General features: G+C 37.1%; 3 protein-coding genes across 4 annotated transcripts; 1 reads left to right on the top strand and 2 right to left on the bottom strand.

The window, feature by feature from the left end:
- The first annotated feature begins 208 nt into the window (after positions 1-208).
- Positions 209-2,254, top strand: LOC133533760 (protein stunted-like). Of its 2 annotated transcripts, XM_061872802.1 has the most exons (4): positions 209-369; positions 443-573; positions 761-788; positions 2,134-2,254. In XM_061872802.1, the coding sequence occupies exons 1-3, from the start codon at positions 341-343 to the stop codon at positions 772-774; spliced, it is 174 nt and encodes a 57-aa protein (XP_061728786.1). In that variant the 5' UTR covers positions 209-340; the 3' UTR covers positions 775-788; positions 2,134-2,254. The 2 variants fall into 2 exon arrangements, with proteins under 2 accessions (XP_061728786.1, XP_061728785.1); XM_061872801.1 differs by lacking the exon at positions 761-788.
- LOC133533758 (tRNA N6-adenosine threonylcarbamoyltransferase, mitochondrial-like) lies at positions 2,248-4,098 on the bottom strand. Its single transcript, XM_061872798.1, has one exon. The coding sequence runs from the start codon at positions 3,913-3,915 to the stop codon at positions 2,668-2,670; it is 1,248 nt and encodes a 415-aa protein (XP_061728782.1). The 5' UTR covers positions 3,916-4,098; the 3' UTR covers positions 2,248-2,667.
- Positions 4,099-5,111: 1,013 nt separating this feature from the next.
- Positions 5,112-8,789, bottom strand: LOC133533757 (uncharacterized). Its single transcript, XM_061872797.1, has one exon. It carries the CDS (start codon positions 8,613-8,615, stop codon positions 6,669-6,671), a length of 1,947 nt encoding a protein of 648 aa, XP_061728781.1. The 5' UTR covers positions 8,616-8,789; the 3' UTR covers positions 5,112-6,668.
- Positions 8,790-11,187: the final 2,398 nt, after the last annotated feature.

Raw genomic sequence — 11,187 nt, 5'->3', positions numbered from 1 at the left:
CGAAGCATCTGTTAGCTGATTAGTACTTATGTAAACCCTAATTATTTTACAGAAATGCTGAATACTGCATACAATTTAAATCATTTTAAGGGCTTATTCATAACCTGGTAACACTGGACTTGAGCCAGACTATTCAAGATTTAATTATAACCGCTGCAATTGTGATTATTGTCTATGTTAAATGCTCTAATTTTTACTTTATCTGTATTCTAACATAGCCGTCCTCAGTCCTGTCTAGCTAGTCTATGCCAACTGTTACATCACTTGCTGTGGGGAAGACCACTTTTCCAGGAAATTCTCATCTCTTATTCTTGAAACTAGACATCAAAATCTTGCAATAATGAGTGCCTGGAGAGCAGCTGGTCTTAAGTGAGTTATGATCTGTCACTGGGAAAATGGGTTCTTTGAGCAACAATGCAATGATAGTTTTGTTTAATTTTAGCTACATTAACTACTCCAACATCGCCGCTAAGGTGCTCCGTCGGGCCCTGAAACAAGAGTTCCGAGCTGAAGCATTGAGGCGAGATGAATCCCACATTCGCATCACCCCTTGGGCTAATGGCAAACCTGCCCGTGAGTATCCATTCTACCCTCAAGATATATAGGTTTATCCATTGGTATTTCAGTTTTCAAGTAAGGCTCTGGGCCTTTTAGTGCGGTTGTACTCAATCTATGGGTACCCTAGTCTTCGAGTGAGAAATATATATGGATGCTCTTAATTTTCTATGGATTTGATATAAATTGTGATTTATGTTTTCAGATGAAAAAGAATAAATTAAGTATAAAGTGTAAGTTAGGAGATGCAACAGAAATGTGATTAGATGCTTTATTTTGTTCCACTAGTAAACATTTTCTGGTCTTATTTTAATTTAGTCATAAGACCACTGAAATGAAGATGACATAATATGCAATAGTAATTAATTAAACCTTTACTAACTTTATAGTTCGATTTTAACTAATGAATCTCTTATGAGTTTTGTGATTTGTCCAATTAGAAATAACAATAACTCCTAGTATGTCAGAATGTGAATTTATGTTGTTGTTTTTTGATTGTGTACCAATTATTAAAGTAAAAATGTTTGTATTGAAAGACTAACAAATTAGAATGGAAATGCTAGCAAATCTTTTATAGTAAGTTGTAACGTTTCATGTGTTTAAGGTACCTTTATCCATGGAATGTCACATATCCGTTTTCAACTGGAAATTTGAAAACTAAGCTAACTTATTAATTCTAGAGTCAGACAGCTAAGTTGGCAACAATTTTAATAGCCCAACCTGTGCAAGTGTTAAGTAAACATCATAATTTCATAGAAGTTTGAAATTTTAAAATAATACTTGCACTGTCTGGACTGTCAAAATCACTGCCATCTTATCTTGGTCTGACTCTAGTGACTTGTGTTAAAATGGACATTTAACACTTTCACTGCCAAGAACTCCAGAGGGAGTTCTCGAAAACTTTGTTCACATGCCACGCGACTCCCGAGGGGAGTTCGTACTATACAATTTATAGATGACTAAAGGCCATGGCCATCAGACTCCTCTAGCGAGTTCTACGAAACTTACGATTTTTCAGGGTTGTCACTATACCTCGTTTTTTAGGATTACAAAAATGCTAATATACTAATAGCTAGCCTAGTAAATAAAGTTTAGAGTAGGTAGGTATCTGACATACCTCCTTAATATAATATGTATTTATGCTCACTATGCAACTAAAAATGCATGGCGTTGGCAATTTTGCCCTTGTGACAGCCCTGGACTCCCTAGAGGAGTCGTCGGCATACGGCATAGAAATAAATTAACTCCCCAGCGGAGTTGTTGGCGTGCAGCGTTGTTTATTCGCCGAGTGCGCGTTTGGACTCACGGGGGAGTCTTATATAGATGTTTGTATTTACGGCAAGCGGTGGACTTGAGTTTTGGCCTGGCAATGAAAGTGTTAACCATAATCAACCTGCACAATCAATCAGACCGGGTGGAAAGGGTTAAGATGTTTTAAGAGATTTGCTACACTCCTTTTTATAAATACTTTGCAAGAGTTGATTGCAAAGCCATTCAGTATGTGTATATGTGTGCTCAACTAACATTTAGCTGTCCATATAATTATACAAATGTTAATTTAATTCTGTAATTTTGCAGATGCACAACAGGTGGCACCCAAGTAAACTCAATGGAACCACTGGCGAACATGCATGATGATTGATAATTGTAATTACAGCAAGTGATAGTTTTAATTTATTAAAAACCAGATAATAATTTTTTTTTGTTTATTTCTTAATATGTATATACATACTGTACAGCAATATAATACACCTAAGGGCCTCCGCTAGCTGGCGCGGGTGCACGGAGCGGACGAGCGGGTTAATGAAAAATAGTATGAGCGATGATAACTGAAGCGGACGCGTGTGGCGGATTTCACCTAGAAATAGAACCCGCGTCAGCTAGCGTAGGCCCTAAGGAAATTCATTCCATAATATGCTCTCCTCTGAGAGCCTACCGTGAACCATGTTCAACATGTTACCTCCCTGTTTGTAAATTCATATGTAAGTGTGGCAGGGAGGCAACTTGTAGAATGTGGTTTGTGTTAGGCCCTTTGACCACGGACGGTAAACATATAAAATTTCTTTTCTGTCACTGCTAAGAAGTGGAAAATAAATATAATAATGGAGACAGTTATAAATAAGGCATTTTCTTTCTTATTCTTGTGACTCGTACTTGTATGTCAGCAGCTTTAACATCATTTATAATATTTTTTCCAAGTGTTGCATAAGGATCTACTATAACATCTGAATTTAACATAGCACATTCTTCCTTCAGTTTCAGTTTTTCTATACCATTCCAGGCTATCATTATACCATTATCTGTGCATACTCTGGGTGGTGGACGATAAACTTTATACCCTCTTTTATCTCCAATAACCCTGATAGAATTAAATATATAATCATTACAAGCAACTCCACCTGAAACTACAATGCTCTTATTAGAAGTTATAATTTTGTTGGCTTCACAAAATGCTACAGCCCTCTCTGTTCTGTGTGCTATATGCTCTGCTACACCATGCAAAAAACCTGCACATAAGTTGTTTATTTCAGGAATAATTCCATCACCGATAATTCTGTGTTCAGATTCTTTCTCCTTCAATTTCCTTTCAACAAAATCCTTCAGTCCACTGAAGCTAAAACTACAATCTCTAAGTTTCACCAATGGCAATGGGAACTCAAACATTTCAGGCTTATCAGCCTTTTTTGCAGCTAGCTCAATTGCTCTTCCACCGGCAACTTGTGAGTACTCTGGGATATTTCTGAGTTTCATACGGCGAGCAACTTTATCCATTATTTCTCCGGGTGAATTATCTAGAGTATCACCAAGCAAGAGTACATCATCAACATCTCTGAAAGCTGCTAGAAGACTATTGCCACCAGATATTAACAAGGCCAAGAAGGGAAAGGGAATGTCATGGTACATCCTAGCCACAAGTGCATGTGCTTCCATGTGATGTATAGGTATTAAGGGTTTATTATGCAATCTTGACAAATGTTTTGCATATCTTACTCCAACCTCAAGGCTGTTCATTAAACCAGGTTTGACAGTAACCGCTATAGCATCTATGCTATCCATACGAATAGATGCTGCATCTAGTGCTCCGTTAACCGCCTTTCCAATGTTGTCACGATGTAGTTCATGAGCAATTGTAGGATTTATTCCCCCATATTTTAGATGCCTTATATTTTGTGAATATAATGATTCTCCTAATATATTACCAGCACCATTAACTATGGCACAGCCCGTATCATCGCATGATGTTTCTATTCCTAAAATTAAGGTATTTTCAGAGAAAATAAGGTGTTTCTTACGTTGAAGTAACCTCACTGATTTGTTTACATGCAGTCTTCTTAAAGTTAAACAGCACAAACCAAACATAGCTAAACATTAAAAAAATGGTCGTATCCGATATGTTACTTGTGAATCGATAAGACAAATTACAAGTTAATTATGCAATTAATAATAATATGGTTTTAAGTATGAAACTATAACCTATTAGTATTAGCAACAACCACTTTTGCTGTTGACATTGACAACAAAGAGAATATAATCAGTATAATCACTACGTCTCTTTTGAGGCGGGATTCCCATACTAGCGACTGGATTATAAAATATTTGCATGGCAAACCATAACCAACATTTACGCCAAAGAATAATAGTACCAACATAACGGTAACAGAGGAAAAATATGTATTCAGCTGTGTCAAATGTACAATGTGTATGTGTAAAACTATTAAACTACCACGAATTAATAAACTAGTCGATATGAAATGTCATATAATTAGTAAGAAAATCAATGTCACTCACACATTCATAGTTAAGTTGCAACATGGCGTACAATAGGGTTGTTTCCATCTACAAATCTTAGGGCAGAATTGTATCCCAATAAATTCTTTTGGATTATAAGAACATGTTAAACTACTTTTAGGGGACCTGTGATGACCATATTTTTGTAAATATTGAATTTAAAATATGTTTTGGCACACGTCACGTGACCAAACTCGAAACGTCATTGAAGATTCTGATGACGTCACAACTCTCGGATTGACACTGTTGACAGTTAGGCGATAAACAACAAATAACAAATGTCAGTTGACACAACGTATCTTCTACGTGTGTATGTAGTTATGTGTCAAACCGTAAACTGTGACGTCACACAATTCTCAAAGAGCGTTTTGGGCGCGAAAGCATCTGTCAAAATATATTTTGTTAATTTAACATATTTAAAGCCGTTTTTAGTATAAAATTTGAATTTTAGGGCAACTTTTAGTTAATATAGAACGTAATATAAGCGTTTCAAAAAATTGAAAACAACCCTATTACAGATATGCTTATGATTGGTAACAACTTTCCATACTAATAGGGTGATAACGGTTGACATTTCTAGAATGAATATATAATTTCAATGTAAACCTTCCCTTCCGTCCTCTTTTTCCGGATCCCGTCATTGTTATTTATTACCTATTGTGTACTTTAGTTACTCACCAGTTATGTATATGGTATTACATTTCAATGTCTATACATGTATGGTTTCTGGGGGCCTACCGCGAACCACGTTCGACGCCTCCCTATCACACTTACGTACGAATTTACAAGAGCGACAGAGAGGCAACACGTCGAACGTGGTTCGCGGTAGGTACTCTGGTTACACTTATTATTCTTATCCTTAATCATATACCTATCTACACTACAATGGCTTGTAGTGGACCATTGTGTACTGGTGGCTTACTAAAATCTATTCACATGAATTATGTATCACTATTTTCGAAAACCATGAAGCCTAAATGAAATAGAAATACGCAAACAAAACATGCGAGCCCCCATGACAAAGCAGGGGGCCTACCGCGAAAACCGAAATTCGCAATTTGCGGGGATCTTTCTCTTTTACTCTTATTAAGACGTAATTAGAGTGAGAGAGAAAAATGCCCGCAATTGACGAACTTCGATTTTCCCGGTAGTTTCCCTGTTGATTTGATGTGAGCTTGACAGATAAATGAGCACTGACGTTTTATTTTGTTTGGTTGGTCATAGTTTGCCATGCAAATTCCATACAAAAGTTTTTTTTCCTATCTACGTTGGCCTGTTCAACGTTGATATCTGTCAAATACAATACACAGACCGCGAAAACCGAAATTCGCAAATTGCGGGGATTTTTCTCTTTTACTCTCACTAAGATGTAATTAGAGTGACGGAGAAAAATGCCCGCAATTGAAGAACTTCGATTTTCGCGGTTATAGCACAGCTCAAAACTCAACGTTATCGTAATTACGATGCGATGACGATGATATAATAAATCATAAATCTCTGTTGTTGATGTTTGACGAAAACTCATAGAAATACAGCTAAAGTTTATAGTTAGAATGTAACAGCAATACATGTTCTTCTTCTTCTTACAAATAGCAGCATCTCTACCGCTCCATTATGCTAATCGATGGTTTAGTAATGGAGTTTACGAATCATTGATTGTTTTTATGTTTAATAAATCCTATAGTTTGGTCTAGGACTGTCTCATTTCAAACCTAGTGGCGAGAATTATACTGTCTTTGTCTTGCGCTAGTAACAGCACCCAAAAGAAAGGGATGAGTAAAGTATTCCTGGTTCTTGTTCTCGCTGACATACAGGTTGCGTTTGCCAGGCTCACGGACTTATACCATGGCCAGGCTATAGGAACCAAATAGGTTTTTTTTTGCATAGATGGAAGGATCCTATAGATGTGCTATACGCGTGCGCCCGTGAGGGACAGAACATACGCAATGCGACAATATTAAAAACACCTTCTAACATCCCTGACAACATACCAAAAACAACCTACGTAATTTGGTCGGGTTATTTGTTGCCCACCATAAACCGCACCAAAATTTACGGTGGGGATTAAAAAATGAGACTGTGACAAGGACAAACAATAATAGCATTTTCTCTGCTACTCCTTCTGAAAGTTCTATTCTATTGCATCTCGTTCGGTCATCTGGCCCCTCCCCCTTCTTTTTTTTTTTTTTTTTTTTTTATGGCATCGCGCTCCTGGCGCATTCAGCCAAACGAGTAAAACGGGGAAACGGAATTAAAGGATTACATTATAACGGATATGTCGGAATTTGGACAAGGATCAGGGAATGGTAATATATTATAATAAATTATAATTTTATATTATGACGTGAAAGGAATGAATACAATGATTTAAATATATATGGAGAAGAATTATTAATATACAGGAGTGTTCTAATAGATGTGGGAAACGGAACTTTTAAATCTGACAGCTGTCTTAATAATATAGAACGGTCATACAGGTTACAATTACCTGAAAAGAATATATGATTAAGATCAGCGGGATCAGCTCCACAAATACATGCGGAACTGGCCACGCGATTTTGTAGTTTCAGGTGTTCCGGTGTACATACGTGACCCAATCTCATTCGAATTAACATACTGGTTGCAGGCTTTGGCAAAGAGATTTTTGCAAACCAAGGTTTGGCAGGAATTGATCTTTGTATGCTCCGATAATGTAACGCAGTGGCACCCGCACCAGATGCCCATAATTTTGTCCATTCCTTTCTTAGGTATATTTTAGGCAGTGCCAACAGGTCTTCAACAACATTCTTAAATGGAAACATGTCTCCAGAACTAATGGCATCTCGAGCTAAGTCATCCACCCTTTCATTACCTTTAATCCCTCTGTGTCCAGGGATCCAGGCAATGGAAACCGAGTAACCTTTAAGATGACATTTTTGAAGTAGACTACGGATTTGATAAATAATTGGGTTATTAGATTTAGATTTGAAAGGAAATTTAGATATTGATTGAAGAGAACTTAAAGAGTCTGAAAAAATGACTGTTTTTTTAAGATGCATTATGATGATAAACTCTAATGCTTTAAGGATTCCAAAGCACTCACCACTATACACAGAGGATTCTGGAGGCAATTTTATCTTTTGGTAAATATTAGATTGAATGTGAAGCACACCAATACCGACACAACCATTGGTGGACATCTTAGAAGCATCTGTATACATATGGTTAGCACCCTGACAATCAGTATCAATAAAACTCAGAAATTGTTGATTTTGATCTATATCATTCTTTGATATACCTATATCCAGGAGAACTGGTGGAACTAGTATAAGAGACTCATATTCATGCTGAAAAATGGGAAGTGATGAAGAGCTAACAGTGGGAGCTGAAATAGATTTAAGTTTTTGAAAACTTTTGATTAAGCAAGGAGGGCTCTTGTGTTTCCAATAGTTGGATGTACTTATTTGAAGTAGAAGGTTAGACAAGATAATCCAGAGTTGGTGATTAGAGAATTGGGAGCAACGGAAAATAAATCTATCACAAAGATATTGGCGTCGTAAATGGAGCGGAGGCTCACAACACTCAACTTGCATAGCATTGATAGGGCTTGATTTCATGGCACCACAAATTATTCTCAAGGCTTTAGATTGAATATGATCTAGTTTTTGGAAGCCAACGACATATCCAGGCTCTAACAAAAATGTCCCATAATCTAAAATGCTTCTTATTAAGGCATTGTACATTAGTTTCATACAAAAAGGATGGGAACCCCACCAAACTCCAGAAACACACCTAAGGATATTAATATTTTTTTCACATTTAGAAACTATGTACTCACAATGTGGGAGGCCTGTTAATTTACTATCTAAAATGACACCAAGGAATTTAGTTTTATCTTTTACTGAAATGGAGTAGTTATCAAATTGCACATTGATTGGAGGAGGAAATAGTTTTCTAGTAAATAAAACTACAACACTTTTAGGAACAGAAAGTTCTAAACCATTAGAATCTAACCATGACCTCAAGAAACATAAGGAACAAGTGACTGATCTACTAGCCTGTTCAGGAGAAAGATTTGATGAATAAAGTAATAAATCATCGGCATACTGTAAGACCCTAACAGTACCATTTAGAGATGACTCTAAATCAGATGTATAGATATTGTATAATAATGGACTTAATACAGACCCTTGTGGTAGTCCTCTCCACACTAAACGAGAAATTCTATTGTTGTCATTTATAAGACTGATGGACCGTTCAGATAAAAGGTTTATTACAAAATGACTTAACATTTGTGGAATGCCTAACTTGAAAAGCTTTTCCTGTAACACTGAAACTAATACATTATCATAAGCAGCACTTATATCCAGAAAAGCAGCTACTACTGACTCATTTTTAGAAAATGCCAGTCGTATATCTGCAATTAATATTGACAAACTATCATAAGTAGATCTACCTTTTCGGAATCCAAACTGACTATGAGATAATAAATGGTTCTTTTCAACAAAAAATTCTAGCCTGTTTTTAATTAAGTGTTCAGCTACTTTTGCAAATACTGAGGAAAGGGCAATAGGGCGATAGGAAGAAACATCTGATGGTGGTTTATTGGGTTTTAAAATAGGAATAACTATCTGGGATCTCCATGAATCTGGGACTATACCGGACTGGATAACCGAATTTATTATGCTCAGATAATAAGTAAGTATGCCATCACTGGCATTTACTAAAAATGAGTAAGGCACACCATCTTCACCAGGAGCACTATCTTTTAAATTGCTTAAAACACCTTTTAGTTCCTCCATTTTAAAAGGGCAATTAAAAGTGGAGTCTAAGGAAGGATCATATAAAAAGGTTGCAGGTTGGAACACAAACTCTTCAGGAACAGATGAAGGTGCTAGTCTGTCTATAAATTGTTGTGCAAGATTAGGAGGCAGTGTACGCCTTGAGGGTTCATTGAATGCATGTCTGAACCTTTTGATGTTGTTCCAAACTATGGAAGGTTTTACATTAGGATTGAGAGACGCACAGAATCGTCTCCAACCTTCATATTTCTTCCTACGTAACAATTTTTTAGTATCACGTGCGACCTGCATGTAAGACTCAAAGTTTTCAGTAGTCATAAAATGACGATAAAGTTTTTCAGCCTCCTTTCGTTGTTTAATGGCTTGGGAACAATCCTGATCCCACCAAGGAGGAGAGGGGATTTTATTAATTACAGTATTTTTTACAGGAAATACATCATCAGCTGCTTCTGTGATCACCCGGGCCAAAGCAACCGAGCAACCAACTACGTCAGTATCATCTAAACTAGGCAAAAACAATAATTTCTTCTCTACACAGCATTTAAAGTTTTTCCAGTCAGCATTACATAGATTGTATTTAAGCCTAGGGCTAGGTTTCGGAGATGGTCGTGTAGATGAAGGAAATGAGACTATAATTGGAAAATGATCACTACCAAATGTAGAATCTAGAGTTTGCCAGGTGAAAGAAGATGCCAGTTCAGCAGAGCAAATGGATAGATCAACAGCGCTGGGTGATTCTGTAGGCGCTGTACGGCGAGTTGGAGAGCCAGTATTTAGGACACAAAGATTGTGATCATCTAAGATTTTTAAAACACGATGTCCATTATAGTTGGATACTGAACTGCCCCAAAACTTATGGTGTGAATTGAAATCTCCTAGAATCAACAAGGGCCTAGGTAGAGAGGAAATTATTTGTTCTAATTCATTAAAAATAGAAGATGATTGATGAGGAATATATACAGAGAGGATGCAGATGTTATTTACAATGGCAGCAATAATTGAAAAATCATCACTATGAGATGGGAGATGAAGAGATGAAAATGATTCAGAATTCCTGACGAGTAAAGCTACTCCACCCCACCCGTCAGGACGGTCCTCTCTGAGGCATGAATAGCCAGTAGCTCTTAGAAGAGCTCCAGGCTTGAGCCATGTCTCAGATAGGGCAAAAACACAAGGTTTAAATTTATTTAGTAAATGAATGAAATCATGTTTTTTATTGATTATGCTTCTGCAATTCCATTGTATTATATTGTCCATTGTTTTTAATTGCAAATGTAAGAGAGTCAATCATAGGGGCAACGTGGGACGGTAAAGTAAGGTTTGGCATGGACAAAAGAGTTCTTAAGGCCTCAATAGACTCGGCGATTACTACTCGTTCTTCCTTTTCTGTTTCCTGACGTAGAGCACAACCGTTTGCAGGAGAAGGGATGGAGTATTCACTTATTATGGCCCGATGTGCAGCCACATCATAGCCATGGGTAGTCTTTTTAACAGAAGGACGAGGTTTCAACAAAATAGTTTTTCTGCTGCTATGGCTAGGAGGGCGCATATTCGAACTAGGGTTTGTAACTGAATTTTGAGTACTATTATGTGGTAAATTTGATTGTATATGTGGTTGTGACTTAACCATATCAGCAAACGATTTCGATATAGCTGGGTGCAGTTTAACGGCTTCTCCATAGGAGATGCAGTTATTTGCCATACTGACTTTAATTTCTTTTTGCCTTACATGTTCTGGGCATGACCTGTTTGTGGCAAAGTGAAAGCCATTGCATAAACAGCAAATGGCATCCTCCTCCTCCACTGCACAGGTATTTCCAGGATGCATTTCCCCGCACTTGAAACATTTAGGCTTCGAACGACAGTTATTTTTGGTATGTCCAAATTTACAGCATAAAAAGCATTGAATGGTAGGAAAAATGTACAATTCAACGGCAAGAGAGTTGTAGCATGAAAAGACTCGTTTCGGTAATACTTGACCGTCAAATGTCAATACAACTGTCTCTGAGGGTTGCCAGGTAACAGAACCGTTAACCACAACTCTGTGGTTCAAACGTCGTAC

Source organism: Cydia pomonella, unplaced genomic scaffold, assembly GCF_033807575.1.
Source record: "Cydia pomonella isolate Wapato2018A unplaced genomic scaffold, ilCydPomo1 PGA_scaffold_202, whole genome shotgun sequence".
Lineage (NCBI taxonomy): Eukaryota > Metazoa > Arthropoda > Insecta > Lepidoptera > Tortricidae > Cydia > Cydia pomonella.
The sequence above is the reverse complement of the archived record's forward strand: the minus strand, read 5'-3'. Positions and strand labels throughout refer to the sequence as shown.

Bases quoted from the DNA above. Each gene is read 5' to 3' on its own strand.
- LOC133533760 (XM_061872801.1), top strand. From the start codon at position 341: ATGAGTGCCTGGAGAGCAGCTGGTCTTAA. The intron at 370-442 runs GTGAGTTATGAT...GTTTAATTTTAG, and splicing joins TGGAGAGCAGCTGGTCTTAA to CTACATTAACTACTCCAACA. The intron at 574-2,133 runs GTGAGTATCCAT...GTAATTTTGCAG, and splicing joins GGCTAATGGCAAACCTGCCC to ATGCACAACAGGTGGCACCC.
- LOC133533758 (XM_061872798.1), bottom strand. From the start codon at position 3,915: ATGTTTGGTTTGTGCTGTTTAACTTTAAGAAGACTGCATGTAAACAAA.
- LOC133533757 (XM_061872797.1), bottom strand. From the start codon at position 8,615: ATGTTAAGTCATTTTGTAATAAACCTTTTATCTGAACGGTCCATCAGT.